Consider the following 17,000-nt stretch of genomic DNA (forward strand, 5'->3'; position numbering starts at 1 on the left):
GAGTTCCACAAGTGGATCACGCGTTGTGTGAAAAAGTACTTCCGTTTGTTGGTCCTAGATTTCATGGCAACTTCATGGGATGACCCCTGGTTCTAGTGTGATGGGAGAGGGAGAAGAATTCCTCCCTATCCACTTCCTCCACACCATGCATGATTTTATAGACCTCTATCATGTCTCCCCGCCGTTGTCTTTTTTCTAAACTAAATAGCCCCAGGTGTTGTAGCCTTGCCTCATAAGGAAGGTGCTCTAAGCCCCAGATCATCTTGGTTGCCCTCTTTGGCACCTTTCCCAGTTCTACGATGTCCTTTTTAAGATGTGGTGTCCAGAATTATACGCAGTACTCCAAGTGTGGCCGCACCATAGTTTTGTATAAGGGCATTATAATGTTAGCCTTTTTATTTTCAATCCCCTTCCTAATGATCCCTAGCCCTTGTTTCCCATGCATGTTTCAACCCCCACTTTGCCAGCTAGCTAAGCTGGTGGGTATTTGCCACACCATGTGGCAGCAAGTTCCATCAGCTGATTCTTCATTGAATGGCCACAAATATTTATATACCACTTTCTCAATGAAATTTACAACTTCAGTAAACATTATTGAAAAGTTATAACTCTTCATAGAGTTTAAAGGACTTCACCTTTTCTGCGCTGCATGGTCACCCATCCATTTTATTAGACTACCAAGTTTTTATCATGGGAGACCCCTGTCCCCTTTCTCTACTCTATGCACAGCTTCATAAGCCTCTATCGTGTGCCCACCTCAGATACTTTCCCAACCCAGAAAAAGCTCCAATGCCTTTATCCTTTCCTCACAGGGAAGAGGCTCCAAGCCTCTGATCTTTTTGGCTGAATTACCTCTTTCTTGCACAAAAGAGCACAGACTTGTGAACGCTCCCCTCTCAAACTCTCTCTCTCTGCTTTCAGGGACAAAAAGAGCCGCCTCCTGGAGCTTCCTAGGAGCAACCCCTGGAAAAAACCAAAGTCAAACTCTAGGCTGGCAGCCGCAAAACCGAGGCGTGGCAAGCTCACCTGGCATATCAACAGGTCTGTCTGCACTGCTCTGGGCAGCCCTCATGTGGCGTGAGCATCTTTCTCCAATTGTCAGCCCCTGGCACTCGGGCATTTAGAGGTAGACTGCTCCTAAACCTGGAGGTTTTGTTTGGGCTTGCCCGGCTAAGCTCAACTGAAAGACCTATCTGCCATGAAAGCGTCGACTGCTTTGGGATGGTTTAAAAAGCAGGGGATGGGTGGAAGACAGAATTTGTTTTAGATCAGTCTCCTAAGTATCTGGACAGCAACGAGTCCTGTTTATGTTCATGATGGTTATTTTAATTTTCAACTGGGGCGGAGGGGAGGCTGCATCACACTCAGTGACTCAGCCACTCAAAAGTCTCCTCCTCCCTCAGATAACTCTGCCCTTTCTCCTTATGGGGCAGCCTCTCCCAGAGCCCCACAGATCTCCTGCTCCCTCAAATAACTCCGCCCTTTCTGCCCAGCACACATTCACAGATCACCGACACAGGGGCATGGCCTCCCTCTCCAGCCAGCCGAGCAGCCCATCTTCCCCTGGAAACAGGCCTTCCTAGGTACATTAAGACAGGGCTGCACCCCAACGTTTCTCTGGAGGTCAAGCCCTACAGGAAACCACCAGAACAGGTTCAACGGCCCCGTGAGGTCTGATCCTGACATGGTGCTGAGAGGCAAGGTCAAGACAGGGCAAAGCCCCATGAAACCAACTGACATCCCTGCCAGATTCCTCTCCACTTTATAGAGTCTTGCCAAAAGCCAGCCAGCTGATGAAACCAACCAGGCCATTTGGAACCTTGATGCCCTGCTAACTCTGCAAAGAGGCACCTTTTTAAAGGTGGCGATTCTCTCCACTGAGCAGGGGGAGAGCAACTGGCCCTATCCGCTCCCAGCACAGCATCCCTCCAGTGGCTGTTGCTGGGGTCTATCTTCTGTTTCTTTTTTAGACTGTGAACCCATTGGGGACAGGGAGCCATTTTCTGTTTGTATTTCTCTGTGTAATCGGCTTTGGGAACTTGTGTTGAAAAGTGGTATACAAACATTGGTCATATTTGTATTTTCCCCTGAGATGAGTCTACAAGGAGAGGCAAAGTCTATACCAAGGGCTGTCAGGCTTGTCCAGAGGTCTAAATAGAAGCAGTGTGGTGTAGTGGTTAGCGTCAGCTGAGAAGCAAGGAGACCTAGGTTCAGTTCCTTCTTTGGCTGGATAACTCCAGACCAGTTGTTTTCTCTCAGGCCTAACCTACCTCACAGGATTATTGTGAAGAGCAAGAGCCTGCCTTTACCCCATCCAGTGGTGGGAGACTTGTGTGTGAATCCCAGCTCAGCCACGAAGCTCTCTAGGGGGCAGCAGGTGGGTTGTTTTCTCTTGGAAGCTCAGAGGGCCTGGGTGAGAGACCTCCTGGGATCTTCCTTCGGCCACCATCACGGAGGGAAAGCAGACAGAATGCAACAAATAGGTGTTCTACCTCACAAGGCTGTTGTGAAAATAAAGACAACAGGGGGGATACCATGCACAATGCCTCTCTCTGGGAAAAGAACAACGGTAGTCATGGAAAATGTAACGTTCTGAATGACAAGGGGAAAGGGTGTCAGGAACACAAGGGACAAAGCAAACCACGAACCTGCCACAGCACTTCCGCCACAACTTGTTTATTAAGAAAGAAAGAAACCAGTTTTGGAAGGCGAGGGAAGGAGAGGCCAACCCCACTGTCGGCGCCGAGACTCAGGTGTAGAACTGACAGCCGTATTTGGCGTTATCCAGCTCGCTTTGCGGGTGCAAGTAGAAAAGTTCGTCTACAGTGGGCGGCACCCAGCGGGTGGTGTGGAATAAGGATTCTCCCACCTGCAAGGAAGAAGGGGACGGTCAGGGCTAGAGGGAAGTGGGGACTGGCGAGGATACTCACGTTTGTCGGGCTCTTTGCTGCTTACTTCGATGACCTCAGCCTGACCGGATGGAAATGAAAATGGGAAGCCGATGGGGCCGGCCGGCCAGCCAACACAGAACGTTCAGCAGATTGGCTGGCACCAGTAGAATGCTATTGGCTCTTCACGTTCCCTGACAACGACTGAGATGGGGTGACCTGAGGAGCCAACAGCATGCCACCATAAAAGCAGAGCTGGCACTTGCAATACCACCCTCTGGCCATTCACAGTGGTGGTGCTGTTGAGCAGCGCAGCAGCCGTCTCTGGTTGTCCGAGAGAGCTCCTAAGTCACCACAGGAGACCAGAGAAGCACAGATTCCCAAGCCTGCTGAAATAAGGCTCCTCCCCTCACCCTCGAGAGTTACACCACGCGTAGCCACTTTCTGCTATTTGAAAGCGAGGTGGGAAATGAGCAACAAGATGGGGCGTGAAGGCCGCTTATTAAAGGGAGAAGCTGGGGGTGTTACAGGGTGGGTGGATGGGAGACACCCTCCTCCACCAGCAAGACTGCAGCAATCCCCGCCAAGGCCCAAACCTTCCATCCAGGAACATCCTTCATGATCTTGGCCTCTTCGTCGAGATTCTGCCGTAAGATGCGGAGTGTCCTACAGACACACAAAGAAAAAAGGGAGCTAGCAAGCCCAAGTCACAGAACCGAGGCAAGCCGGAGGGGCCCCAGATGCCCCCAGAGCGAGTTCTGGCCCCCTATGGCTCAGTTTTGTCCACTTCATCCCTTCGCGTTATTACATATTTAGCAAAAGGACAAGGTCCAGTCCTTTCTGGATCATACCACTTCAAGGAGATGGCAGGGGGGAAATAACATTCTCTTGACGCTTCTCAACTCTTCCCTCCTTTCTCCATGCCTCTGTATCAGATAACCCTTTTTTATTTTCAACCCCCAAATACTTCCATCTTTCCCGCACGGGGGAAGTTTCCCAACACCCCCCAACCCCGCATAATGTTAGCAGCCTCTTTTCCGAAGCTCCCCCAGTTTCAGGATATCCTCTTTGAAGAGAGGAACAAGAACCACACGCAGTTTCTAAATGTGGCTGCCCCATATGTATTGAGTGGGGAGGCTTTATGGCAGGGAGCAGAGACCAGCACATACCTTCGATCGTCCTCAGCCATCAGCAGCGGCAAAATAGCAATTCGCGCTTCTAGGTCTTCAATGTTCAAGCGCCTAAGGAAAGAGGAGGCCATTCAGAGGACTGGGCAAGGTACTAAACCCAGCTGAAGCTCTCGGAGAGGAGAGCTGGTCTTGTGGTAGCAAGCATGACCTGTCCCCTTAGCTAAGCAGGGTCCACCCTGATTGCATATGAATGGGAGACTAGGAGTGTGAGCACTGGAAGAGATTCCCCCACTCAGGGGATGGAGCCGCTCTGGGAAGGGCAGAAAAAGGTTCCAAGTTCCTTCCCTGGCAGCATCACCAAGAGAAGGCTGAAAGAGCCTCCTGTCTGCAACCTTGAAGAAGATGCTGCCAGTCTGTGAAGACAATACCAAGCTAGATAGACCAATGGTCTGACTCAGTATATGGCAGCTTCCTATCTCAGGGGTGACAAATAAAATAAATCTAACCTACTTTCTAGTTGTACTGATGGAGTGAGTCATGGGGCATTCACTCTCCTCCAAAGACCTTGAGGTCTCCTCTGCATTTGAGGGGCTTTGTAAAAGGATGAACCATCCAAAGTGCATTGCACGCAGATGCTAGAGCAGCCGCCTTCTAGACCCAACCGCAATTGCTTCCTGCAGTGCAAGAGCAACTTCTCTCTCCGCCCGCTCTGCTCGATTTCTCTGCACTACAAATGTACATGGACCTTGCACTGGTTTAATTTGCAGGGCGTCCCCCTCCTCCAATGAATCCTGGGAACTGTAGGCTAGAGAGGGTACCAGAAGTCTCCATTCGAGATCCCACCCCACAACACCGTTCCCAGGATACCACGGGGAGACGGAGCAACCACGAAACCAGTTCAGCTCTGGAGTGTAGGTCCGGCCACCAATGCAACTTTACTCCCTGCCCACAGCAGAGATGGACTAGGCACCAGGACTGGGCAGGATGTATCCAACATGGTGGCCTAATTTCAAGGCTTGCGAGCCGCTGTGCACAATAAGGTCACCCGCTGTGTAAGCACAAGGGCAGAGCCTTATTCCCACCTAATTTTGCGCCTAGTTGTCGGGCACCCTCTAGAAATAGGAAACCAACAAGCACAGCAGTAAAGGAGCTCAGCACCTGGACCGCCCCCCCCTCCGCCCAGAGGCTCATTTTCACCTGCTCACCTCCTTTCCCGGTTCCACTTGACCATGGAGTAGTAGCCAAAGCAAAAAATGCCAATGCCCAAGGAAAACAGGCTGTAGCCTAGACAGGGAGAGAAACAGCAAGGGCTCTCTCAGTGGCAGCTTCTGACTTGCCTTCATTCTCCAGACAAGCCCCTAAGAGTACTAACCCACATGAAGGGACGAGTCTTTATGGAGACGTTATGAGCCAACGTAACACAGTGGACTACCTCAGTGATGGCTGCTGGGATGAAATGGCAGGGGAAGGTGGTTATCATCAATGCTCTCATGACTGACTGACTGACAGCCCCTCCTCATTCTGGGCAAGTCTCCGACTGATATTGATTTATTTGCCACATCTATATACTGCCCTATATAACATCTCAGGGCAGTTTACAATTTAAGCAAACAGCAAGTCAAACCTAAAAATCATATAAAAGAGATGAGAATTACCATAAATAAAGTGTTCAAACTTTAAAACACGATGAACTAAAAGCCTGATAAAAGAGGTGTGTTTTCAAAAGTTGTTTAATTAAGAACCACCAGAGTTGGGGAGATTCTGATGTCATTTGAAAGTGTGCTCCAGAGCCCCGGGGCAACCCTAAAGAAGACCCGGTTGGGGGTCGCCACCAAGGAAGCTGGTGGCAACCACAATTGGATCTCCCCTGCTGATCTTTATAGGCGGCGGGGTTCATGAAGACAAAGGCACTCTCTTAAATAGCCTGGGCCCAAGCAGTTCAGGGCTTTATAGAAGGGCTGGTTTCTAATAACTAGCACTCTGCATTTTGCCCAAAAACAAATTGATACCACCCACTCTTCTTGGAAACTCTGGAGTCCATGTCTGTCATAGAAATCTCATCCTCTCTCTGCAAACCCAGGCATCTAGCATCTTATTCACACCTTTCTCCCCCTCCTCCTGGGAGCTGACAGCTCATTCCTCTGGGACCCCAAGTGTCTGAGTCCATGACTAACACTCTCTCTCCTCTTCCCAAGGATTCAGGTACTCAGGTCTGTGACAAGGAACACATTCCTTCCTATGGAGAATATGGATCCCTGAAAACTGACACCTCTTTTGAGGAACCCAGGTGTCCAAGTGTCTCGTTGCCACCCCACTCCTAGGAACACAGGCATGCTTGACTGACACATCGCTCCCTCCTCTCAGGAACTCAGGTGTCTGGCTCTTGACACTTTCAATGAGCTGAATACCATGACCTCAAGATCTCTCTCTCCTGGCCAGTCACTGTCAGCTCAGACCCTATCAGTGTATATGTAAAGTTGGGGTTTTTTTTTGCCCCAATATGCATCACTTTACATTTGTTTAAACTGAACTGCATTTGCTATTTTGTTGCCCACTCACCCAGTTTTGAGAGATCCTTTTGGAGTTCTTCACAATCTGCTGTGGATTTCACTACCCTAAATAGTTTAGTGTCATCATCAAATCTGGCCACTTCTCTGTTTACCCCAACTTCTAGATCATTTATGAACAAGTTAAGGAGCACTGGTCCCAGTATAGATCCCTTGGGGACCCCACTGCTTACTTCCCTCCATTTATTCCTACTCTCTGTTCCCTGTCCTTCAACCAGTTACCGATCCACACATGAACCTGGCTCCTTATCCCATGACTGCTAAGTTTACTCAAGAGCCTTTGGTAGAGAACTCTGTCAAAAGCTTTGTTGGAAGTCCAAGTTTACTATGTCAACCGGATCACCTTTATCCACACACTCTCAAAGAACTCCAAAAGGTTAGTGAGTGAAGACTTGCCCTTGAAGAAGCCATGCTGGTTCTCCTTCTGCAAGGCCTGTTCTTCTATGTGTTTAACAATTTTGTCCTTAAGTATGCTTTCCATCAATTTACCCGATAAATTTTCCTATATCCCCCTTGATCCCTTTTTGAAAATGGGAGTTACATTAGCTACTTCCCAGTCCCCTGGTGCAGAGCCTGAATCGTAGGGACACGTTCCATATTTTTGCTGGGAGATCCGCAACTTCACATGTGAGTTCTTTCAGAACTCTTGGGTGGATGCCATCCGGCCCTGGCGATGTGTTAATTTTTTCATTTTTCAGGGCAGTTTAGGATCTCCTCTCTGGTCACCGCAAACTGGCCCAGTCCTTCAGCCTCCAAGCCTGAGCAGCTCAGTTCCGGGGCGGGTAGATGCTCAGCATCCTCTGCCATGAAGACAGATGCGCATTTAGTTTCCCTGCAGTCTCTTGACCCCCCCTTTCACACTCTCAGCATCACAAGGCCTGGAGACTTTTCTGCTTTTGGGCTATTATTTATTATTATTATTATGAACCCTGTGAAGTAGGCTAGGCTGAGAGAGAAGTGACTGGCCCAAAGTCACATCCAGCAAGTCTTATGGCTGAATGGGGATTTGAACTCGGGTCTCCCCCATCCTAGTCCAGCCCTCTGACCACTACACCACGCTGGCCTCTTGTCTACTGAAGGGCCTTGCTCGTGGGACCACAGAGGCCTCCCTGGCTGGCGTCTCTGGGCCTCCCACGGGCACCCCACCAGCCTTCCCCTGGGGACCCCAGCGCGCATCCCTGCCGGGGAAGCCAGGCAGCCGAGTCTTCCCAGGAACCAAGGGGAAAGCTCTGCAGCCGCCAAAGAGACGAGCCGGCGTTGCTCACCAGAGAGTCCCCGGCGGGGCAGGTGCCTCTTGTAGTCAATGGGGCCGTATCCGCCCGGTGGCGGCATGTCCTGCTTCACCTTCCCGGCCGCCGCCGCCGCCATCTTGGAATCGGGTAGCGCGCTCCTGCCAGGACGACAACGACGTCGTCGCCTCTTCGAGGGACGCCCATGCGCCGACGTTGCCCCGCGACAGGACCGCCCGCCCGGCGCGCTTGGATGACGTCATCCGCAACACGCACACCCCAGAGGCCAAACCGAAGACTTAGCTTCTGCGCCCGGAGGACTTTTCCCTCGGCTGCCCCGATGACGTCAGCCGGCGGAGGGAGGGAGGGCGAGCCGCCGAGCGAAAAGGATGCTGGGAGGAGGAAGACACGGCCCAAGGGGATCAGGGGAGAAGGAAAAAGGCATGTCAAGGAACAGCTCCGGTAGTATAGCGATCCATTTCAGTTCAGAGACTGCTTTCGCGGAGCTGTTTGTTGCTGGAGGAGGAAATGTGTTGGCGGCTTAAGGAAAAAAAATATAATATTAGTTTTCTCTAATATAATATTAGAGAATAATAATAATAATAATAACCAAAATAATCCCAGTGGTCATTGGCGCCCTGGGTGCAGTTCCAAAAGACCTTGAAGAGCACCTCAACACTATAGGGGCCACAGAAATCACCATCAGCCAGGACTCGAGGTCTGGAGAAAACAAACCAGTCCATGACACCTACCTGACTGTGTAAACAAGAAATAATAATCAAAAGCTTTTATGTTTCTCCTGCTTCCCTCGTTGCATTTCTTCTCCCTGTTGGATTTCTTGCCTGTCCTGACTGGAAGGCAAAGGGTCTGCCAAGGCTTCCGAAGTTAGGAGAGAGAGAGAGAGACACACAAGCCCCATTCTGGAGTCTGATTGGACGATGGAGAACTTTTAAAAACACACACACACAACTTTCCTGGAGTACTCCATATACAATATTCAGGTTCTTTTAAAAGAATAAAATAAAATTATACATATTACGAGGCTTTTAAGTTTGGGGTGGTGTGAGCATCATTATTCCGGAGCTCAGAGAAAAGCTCCGCGGTTTATTTCTCCTTTCATAACTCGATTCCGAAGTCATTCTCACCACTCTGGCCCCGCATATGGAGGACCCCTTTGGCTGCTTTTGGAAACCCGAAATGATGCCTCACAGGAGACCTTTGTATCGCTTTACGTTCTCCCAGCCTAGGCACCGCCCCTTCATTTCCATACGCCACCTCCTCCTCACCCATAATCCCCCGCGAACGTGATTTCTCGTAATGCTCTCCGATATTTTCCCCAAAGTTCTTCAACTTTAAGTGTGTGTTTTTTTTAAGTTAATGAGAAGAAACTTACGAGTGTTTTCTCTACGTTCCATAATATAGGGAATGGGTAGCAAAAGAATAATTTTTAGTTATTCACTGTATCTTGAATATCTTGGGTATTCTAGGCTTTATATAGCAACCAAGTAGGAAGCGCTTTTGTGCTCGCTTCGGCAGCACATATACTAAAATTGGAACGATACAGAGAAGATTAGCATGGCCCCTGCGCAAGGATGACACGCAAATTCGTGAAGCGTTACATATTTTGCTGCTTGTGCCTCCACCCTGACAAGCAGCCCCACAAATACATTTAATTTCTGCATCCTTCTTAAACAGACAGAAAATATTGCACCTGTATGCACTCCCATATACAGGACACTGCCTGCTGAGTCAAACCCTCAGTCTGTCCAGCTCGGAGTTGTTTGCACTGGCTGGCAGCAACTCTGCAGCTTTTCTGAGACAGGGGTCTTTCCCAGCCCTACCAGAAGATGCTGCCTGGCATTCAGTCTGGGACTCTCTGCATGCCAAGCAGGGGCAGTACCACCAAACTATGGCCAAATCCTATTGGTTTCTCTCCCAGCAACTGGCATTCAGAGGTAGAGTACTCTTGGGCAAGGAGAGGAAGCTCCATTCAGCAATCACAACTGATAGGCCCATCTTCAGCAGGTGAGAAGAGCCCCACTGGAGGCCCATGAACACCCAGTGGACTGTTTCCAACAGTGGACAGCCACATGCACGCATGCACACAAAACGTACGCCAGCAAAGTGTGAAAACAGGGCCTGTGTTTTCTGTATCTAAGACAGAGGTGAGACTCTGGAAGGTGAGGGAATTCAGACACCATCGGGGAAGCACAATACTTGTCTCACGTTTCTCCCAATTCTTGGCAACGTCCCCACTTCCGCATGAAAAGAAATATTCTTCCACCTGAAGAGTGGCTGTCCTTTCCACGCCCACTGCTGCAGGACAGGCAGGTTATTCTTGGGCCTTGTAAAATTAGTTCCTTGTGGTTTTCTTTAACCTAGGCTGGAGGTGCGGAGATGGACATGTGGCCATGGAGGTTGGCAGCAGGAGAATAACTCTACAGATCCTTGAAAGACAGGAGGGCAGGAAGCTTGAATTCTTTTTGCCAATTATTTCAGGCAGCTCCAACTGCCCGATAGACCGTTTTCCCGTTCCTCTCACGCTCTGGAGGAAGAGAAAGGGGAAAATGTCCTATCAGGCAGCTGACACTGCCTGAAATGACGAGGGGAGAGCAACTTCGGGCTCTCGGCAGCCCAGGCCACTCCCCCTTGTCACGTGCAAAGGGTGTGTGGCCTGGGTTGCTGAGGGCCCAAGTGAGCTCTCCCCTCCTCATTTCAGGCAGTGTCAACTGCCCGATAGACCGTTTCCCCCTTTCTCTCCCTCCAGAGAGGAAGAGGAACGGGAAAACGGTCTATCAGGCAGTTGGAGCTGCCTGAAATAATTGGTGAAGAGTTCGCCCGGGATCTCAGCCGGCCGGGCATGGGAAGCGGGAAGGCTCTCGGTGCCCGGGAGTGGGGAGTTCGCTCTGTGCTCCCCTGGAGCCCTAGCCACTCCCCATGCACGTGATGTCACGCACACAGGCATATTGGAGGGGGCCACCGAGCGGGGCTGGACACAGGCCACTGCTCGGCTGGCTCGCACCTGTATCGGTATACAGCATTTTCTGTTCAAAAACTCGGATTGCATTTTTGCTGAGTACAATAAATGATCCTTTTTTCTTTTTGGAAGTGGGGAGACACAACTATGGGCAAAGTATTTCTGCGGATGCAAAGACCGCCTCGCCCCCAAAGAGTTGTTTTGTTTGTTTGTTAAGGACATGTGTTTGTTTATGCGGATAGACTGAAAGATGCATGCTCCTAAGCATGGATGAGTGCCTGCACAGTACGCAGGCGGCGGGGTGGAGATCCAGGATCAAAATACTCCTACAGTCTCTTTTCCTCCCAAATACAGCATTTTAAAAAGCATTTAAGCATTTGCCAAGTACCTTTTTGTTAGTTTGGTTTTTAAATGTATCTTATAGAAAGGATGGAACATACATGGACTTTTCAAGGCTCTACAAGCCCCTCTTCTGACAAATGATCAGAAGAGGAATGAAAAGCTGACCCAGCATCGCCCCAGTCTAATCTGATCTGGTTTAACAATGCCATAGTCTTCACTTATTTTAACACAAGCAGATGAGGATGGTTGTTATTGTTTAAATTGCAAAATACTTTCAAAGTGATTTACTGTAAACCATGTTATGAAACCATGAGAGAGAGAAATTCTCCTCCTCACATAACCCATGAAATTGATTACAAGGAGGACATTGTAGAACTGGGAAAGGTGCAGAAGAGGGCAACCAAGATGATCAGGGGCCTGGAGCACCTTTCTTAGGAGGCAAGACTACAACACCTGGGGCTTTCCAGTTTAGAAAAAAGACAACTGCAGGGAGACATGAGAGAGGTCTATAAAATCATGCATGGTGGGAGGAAGTGGAGAGAGAGAAATTCTTCTCCCTCTCACATCGCACTAGAACCAGGGGTCATCCCATCAAATTGATTGCCGGGAAATTTAGGACCAGCAAACGGAAGTACTTTTTCACACAATGCCGTGATCCACTTGTGGGATTCTCTGCCACAAGATGTGGTGACAGCCAACAACCTGGATGGGTTTAAAAGAGGTTTGGAGAACTTCATGGAGGAGAGGTCTATCAACGGCTACTAGTCGGAGGGCTATGGGCCACCTCCAGCCTCAAAGGTAGGATACCTCTGAGTACCAGTTGCAGGGGAGAAACAGCAGGAGGGAGGGCATGCCCTCAACTCCTGCCTGTGGCTTCCAGCAGCATCTGGTGGGCTACTGTGTGAATCAGGATGCTGGACTAGATGGGTTTTTGGGCCTGATCCAGCAGGGCTGTTCTTATAAAACATCACCACCCTGTAAAGGCATTCTGCATATGGGCAGAGGCATCTCAAACTAAAAATCTCTTTGGCAATGATAGCCTGTCCTGCTGCAGCTCGCAATCAGGGCATTTTGTTTTCATTTGTGCCCAGCAACTGACATTCAGCTGGTACACTTTACAGTTTTTATGTTCCGTGTACAGTTTTTATGTTTGTAGTTTATATATTTCAAATCAGATTTGCTGTCATATTTTTAGCTTATTGCTTTTAACTCATTTTTATTATGTTTTCTAATTTTTGTAAACTGCCTTGACATTGTTTTTAATGAAAGGCAGTATATAAATTTAACAATACATAAAAATAAAAATAGAGTGTCTTTGTAAATGGAGGTTCTACTTAGTCATTATGACTCTGAGCCATAGAAAGATGTGTCCTATGAATTGGCTTAAATCCCCCTTTTAAAGCCCGCTGTGCCAGCGACAACCATCACACAGATTCACTTTTATGTGAATTGTGTCCCAAAAAGAGGTTCTGAACCACTCTTTTAAATTCTGTGTTATGTCACTTTTGCAGTCCAGGGAGTAAAAAATCCACAAATGTAGGTAGCTGCTCTGGGCAGGATCAGACTATTGTGCCACGTAGCTCAGAACTGCCCACTGGCTGCCAGCAGCTCTTCAAGGAATTCCGGCCAGGGGTAGGGGGTGTCCTTCCCTGTCCAAGATTTTTATCTAGAGATACAGAGGAATGAATCTGGGACCTTCTGCAGGCAAAGCACTGCCACTGGCTATAGCCCCTTTTGCAAGGTTGGAGTTCAGAAACACACCTATTGATTCACAGATACGACAAATATTTATACAGGTGAAACTCGGAAAATTAGAATATCGTGCAAAAGTCCATTAATTTCAGTAATGCAAATTAAAAGGTGAAACTGATATATGAGACAGATGCATTACATGCAAAGCGAGATAAGTCAAGCCTTAATTTGTTATAATTGTGATGATCAGTGATGATGAAAAGTATAAGCATGCATATGTATGCAGTACTTGGTTTGGGCCCCTTTTGCAACAATTACTGCCTCAATGTGGCGTGGCATGGATGCTATCAGCCTGTGGTACTGATGAGGTCTTATGGAAGACCAGGATGCTTCATTAGCGGCCTTCAGCACTTCTGCATTGTTTGGTCTCATGTCTCTCACCCTTCTCTTGGCAATGCCCCATAGATTCTCTATGGGGTCAGGTCAGGCGAGTTTGCTGGCCAATCAAGCACAGTACACTGTATACTTTTCAGAGGTCCGATATTGTTCTATTCTTCAATCCTTGTCTTCTTGGTTCCATGTAATATTCTAATTTTCTGAGATTGTGGATTTGGGGTTTTCATGAGCTGTACGCCATGATCATCACAATTATAACAAATTAAGGCTTGACTTATCTCGCTTTGCATGTAATGCGTCTGTCTCATATATCAGTTTCACCTTTTAATTTGCATTACTGAAATTAATGAACTTTTGCACGATATTCTAATTTTCCAAGTTTCACCTGTATACTCCTTTTCAACCGAAGTTCCCAAAGCAGTTTAAAGTAAAAGGTAAAGTGTGCCGTCAAGTCTATTCTGATTCCTGGCACCCACAGAGCCCTGTGGTTTTCTTACAGGAGGGGTTTACAGGAGGGGTTTACCATGGCCTCCTCCCACGCAGTATGTGACGATGCCTCTCAGCATCTTCCTATGTCTCTGCTGCCTGATATAGTAGCAGTGGGGATTCGAACTGGCAGCCTTCTGCTTGTTAGTCAAGCATTTCCCGGCTGCGCCACTCAAGGTTTATTTATTTATTTATTACATTTTATATCCCGCTCTTCCTCCAAGGAGCCCAGAGTGGTGTATTACATACTTAAGTTTCTTAAGTGCTTTAAGAAACTTAAGTTTCTTAACAATGTTTCTTAACATACTGTTGTAAACCGCCCAGAGACGCAAGTTTTGGGCGGTATAAAAATGTTTTAATAAAATAAATAAGTTTCTCCTCACAACAACCCTGTGAAGTAGGTTAGGCAAAAAGTAGGTTTACATAGACATAAATACAAAAAATGGCTCCTGGTCCCCAAAGGGCTCTGTCTAAAAAACCAACAAGAGAGACACCAGCAGCAGCCACTGGAAGGATGCTGTGCTGGGGATGGAGAGGGCCAGTTGCTCTCCCCCTGCTCAATAAAGAGAATCACCGCTTTTAAAAAGGCACCTCTTTGCTCAGTTCGCAGTTCTGGCCTGAGGCCAGAACAGAGGCAGATGGTATGGTGGTAAAAGATTTTTAAATCAAGCCAGTTCAAGCACTGATGGCTTCCAACTAAGGAACTCTGGGAATTGTGGTCCTAGAATTCTACAGTTTCCCAAACATCTGAGAGAGAAGGTTCTGGTTGCTGGAGACTAGTTGACACTGCTAAATGGAGCAAAGAGGCAACTTTTAAAGCATTGATTCTCTGGTGTTAAGGAGAGAGCCACTGGCCCTATCCAAAGCCCATACAGCACCTCTCCAGTGGTGGCTGCTGGGGTCCAAAAAGAACCCTAAGACAGTCTGAGACACCTTTGGGGACAGGAGGACCATCCTAATTATTTTTCTATGTAAACCACTTTGAGAACTTTGGTTGAAAAGTGGTATATAAATATTCGTAGTTGTAGCAGTTCAAAAACGTGTGGTGTAGGAGAATGGAATGAGAGAAGAACTGAACCACAATACCCCCAGATTTATTTATTTTTTAAAGTGAAAACTAGGGAGATCAGCAAACCAAAATCCAATACTGGCTTTATACATCAGCCTAGAGGACTATGTGGAACGTCTGTTCTAGTGGGTGCAGAACCACTCATCTCTTCCTGCTCGTCAAACAAAATAAGATAAAAACAGAAGTAGAAGGAGCTTTTTATTACAAGGGTCATATCTGAAGAGGGACCCTCCCTCTGTACAGCAACGGTGGTGTATTTTAGTTTTAAATTAAGTATCTAACTTGCAGCTAACAAAATACCAGAGCCCTCCCCTGTCCCGCCCCCCCCGCCCCCCAAAAAGAAAAGGTTCAAATGCACGGTATTAACCTCTCCCGCCCACACCCTCCTCTTTATATATATAGATATAGATATTTATATAATTTTTGTTTTTGCAAGTGAACCCCCATATCAGCACTAGATCTAGTACCAACATGTTATTACGAATAGTAATTAGAAAGGTCTGTATTTCCGCCTCTAGAAAACATAACTTTGAAAAGCACGGGAAGAAGGGGTGGGTGGGAACAAAATCGTAGATCTGGTGATTCTAGGTTTAGCTGGATTTGTCGGGGAAGCTGACGGAAAGCAAGAGAGTGAGCCAAGGTGCGACTACTAAAATGCAAGGAGGTGAGGTGGAGGGGGGCGGAATTGCAGGTCAAGGAGGAGGAAGAGTTGCATGTTGGGGAGAAATGAAAGGTGGGGGTGGGCGGGGGGAGGGAAGGAGGGTGACAACTCTGCACAGGGGAGAGCGCGCTCCTTGGCCCTCTTGCGTCCGTAAGCCAGTGACCGGATCTGGAACGGTTCAAGAAGAGGGAAGGTCGCCTCGCCACCCGCAATCGGCAGCAAGAGAGGCAAAAGGAAGTCGTCTCCTGTCATCATTTTAAACACAACCCTCTTCCACATTTCTGGTCCCTTCTGCTCCATATCCCTAACAAAATTGCACACTGTTCCTAGACAGCCAAAAAAATATTTCTTTTTTTTTTGCCCAAGAAGAGAGCAACTGAGGGGAGGGAAAAAAAGAGTTGCTTTTCTTTCTTTTCAAAGCTCTTCCATGCTCCCTTGGCCCCCTCCCCCACAAGCCATCTTTGGGAGAAAAACAAACCACACAACTGTCCGTTCTATCCAGATTCAGAAAAGCTGTTTTTGTTTAAATTGTCCAGTAATTTTTAATGTTTAGACCATCAAGTGTCCAGGGCAAAATATCCATCAGCAACAGGATCCAGTTTCTGAAAACTCAAAAGAACGAAAGAAAAAACGCAAGCACCAGGTTGGGTTGCTCCATCCTTTCTGGCAGGGGCTGGTCCGTCTGCACGTGTTCATAATTTAAAAGTTATTGATGGATTTTTTTTTAAAGCACACACAAAAAAACCCCATCATCCTTTATACGATTGCCGTAGAGGACATGAGAGAACCATTCCGTCTTTGCCAATTCTGTCCGCTACCACTGGGTTCTGGTTCTGTTTTCCATGAGCAGGAAGCAAGAAGTCCTTAATTGCTGATGACCGTTGTACGATCGACCAAAAAGGAAAAACACACAACAAAAATAACTATCAATGTAAGGCGGGAAGGGAAAATTAAAAGCAGCCGAGAGCCAAACTATTCTGCACAGTCCTCGTTCTGTGGTGATCAGGAAAAAAAAAACAATCCCCCGCCAAAACAGAGACAAAATATGTAAAGAAAAAATGATAAAACTGGATTCTTCTCTTCTTTCCAAGACAGCATTTGCTGTCAAGGGAAATATATATATGTGTGTGTTTATATCTCTCTCTCTCTTGCAAGATTTGGTAGCCTAACGTTCATCACCACCCTTCCGAGAGTCCTTTCTGCCTCCCTGCAAACCCTACAGGCAGATCCAGCTAGGCTCGAGAGCAGATTTCTACCGCATGGTGGCATTTTGGGATGAGGGTGGCAGAATCAGAAGGTCGGGAGGGGTGGGCAACAAAAAAACAAAAACAAAAACAAAAAGGTAGACGTCTTCCACTCAAGGCGGAGGTTCCTGCGTTATTTCCAGGTGGCAGATTGAGGGATGGATCGCGGGGGGATCATATCCAGAAGATACTCGCGCTGGCGGTCCACAGCTGAAGAAGTTGCTTTGTGCACGGTGAGACTAGGGTTCACGAAGTTCAGCGCCCCACCTGGAAAGGGAGTAAGACGTAGCAGGGTCAGGGCTCACAGAAGAACGACTAA

At 47.9% G+C, this 17,000-nt stretch overlaps 2 protein-coding genes and 1 non-coding gene across 12 annotated transcripts in view; 1 reads left to right on the plus strand and 2 right to left on the minus strand.

Annotated features, from left to right (window-relative positions):
- Positions 1–2,660: 2,660 nt before the first annotated feature.
- NDUFA13 (NADH:ubiquinone oxidoreductase subunit A13) lies at positions 2,661–8,067 on the minus strand. The gene is made up of 5 exons (XM_053302922.1): positions 7,851–8,067; positions 5,224–5,302; positions 4,058–4,129; positions 3,485–3,554; positions 2,661–2,869 (listed from the first exon to the last, which is right to left on the minus strand). Exons 1-5 carry the CDS (start codon positions 7,951–7,953, stop codon positions 2,750–2,752), a joined length of 444 nt encoding a protein of 147 aa, XP_053158897.1. The 5' UTR covers positions 7,954–8,067; the 3' UTR covers positions 2,661–2,749.
- Positions 8,068–9,334: 1,267 nt separating this feature from the next.
- On the plus strand, positions 9,335–9,441 carry LOC128348378 (U6 spliceosomal RNA). The gene has a single exon (XR_008318110.1). It is a non-coding gene; the product is annotated as a U6 spliceosomal RNA (small nuclear RNA).
- Positions 9,442–14,939: 5,498 nt separating this feature from the next.
- Positions 14,940–17,000, minus strand: part of GATAD2A (GATA zinc finger domain containing 2A) — a 67,367-nt gene continuing 65,306 nt past the window's right edge. For all 10 annotated transcript variants that reach the window (XM_053299858.1, XM_053299860.1, XM_053299859.1 and 7 more), the window contains one exon: positions 14,940–16,948. In XM_053299858.1, coding sequence (XP_053155833.1) covers positions 16,815–16,948 — 134 coding nt within the window. In that variant the 3' untranslated portion in view covers positions 14,940–16,814. The remainder of the gene's footprint in view (positions 16,949–17,000) is intronic.

This window comes from Hemicordylus capensis, chromosome 2, assembly GCF_027244095.1.
Source record: "Hemicordylus capensis ecotype Gifberg chromosome 2, rHemCap1.1.pri, whole genome shotgun sequence".
Taxonomy (NCBI): Eukaryota; Metazoa; Chordata; class Lepidosauria; order Squamata; family Cordylidae; genus Hemicordylus; species Hemicordylus capensis.

Excerpts from the sequence above, each read along its gene's own strand:
- NDUFA13 (XM_053302922.1), bottom strand. The coding sequence starts at position 7,953 with ATGGCGGCGGCGGCGGCCGGGAAGGTGAAGCAGGACATGCCGCCACCG. Across the intron at positions 4,130-5,223 it reads AAGTGGAACCGGGAAAGGAG|GCGCTTGAACATTGAAGACC; the intron begins GTGAGCAGGTGA and ends CTCTTTCCTTAG. Across the intron at positions 2,870-3,484 it reads AGGATGTTCCTGGATGGAAG|GTGGGAGAATCCTTATTCCA; the intron begins GTTTGGGCCTTG and ends TCTTCCTTGCAG.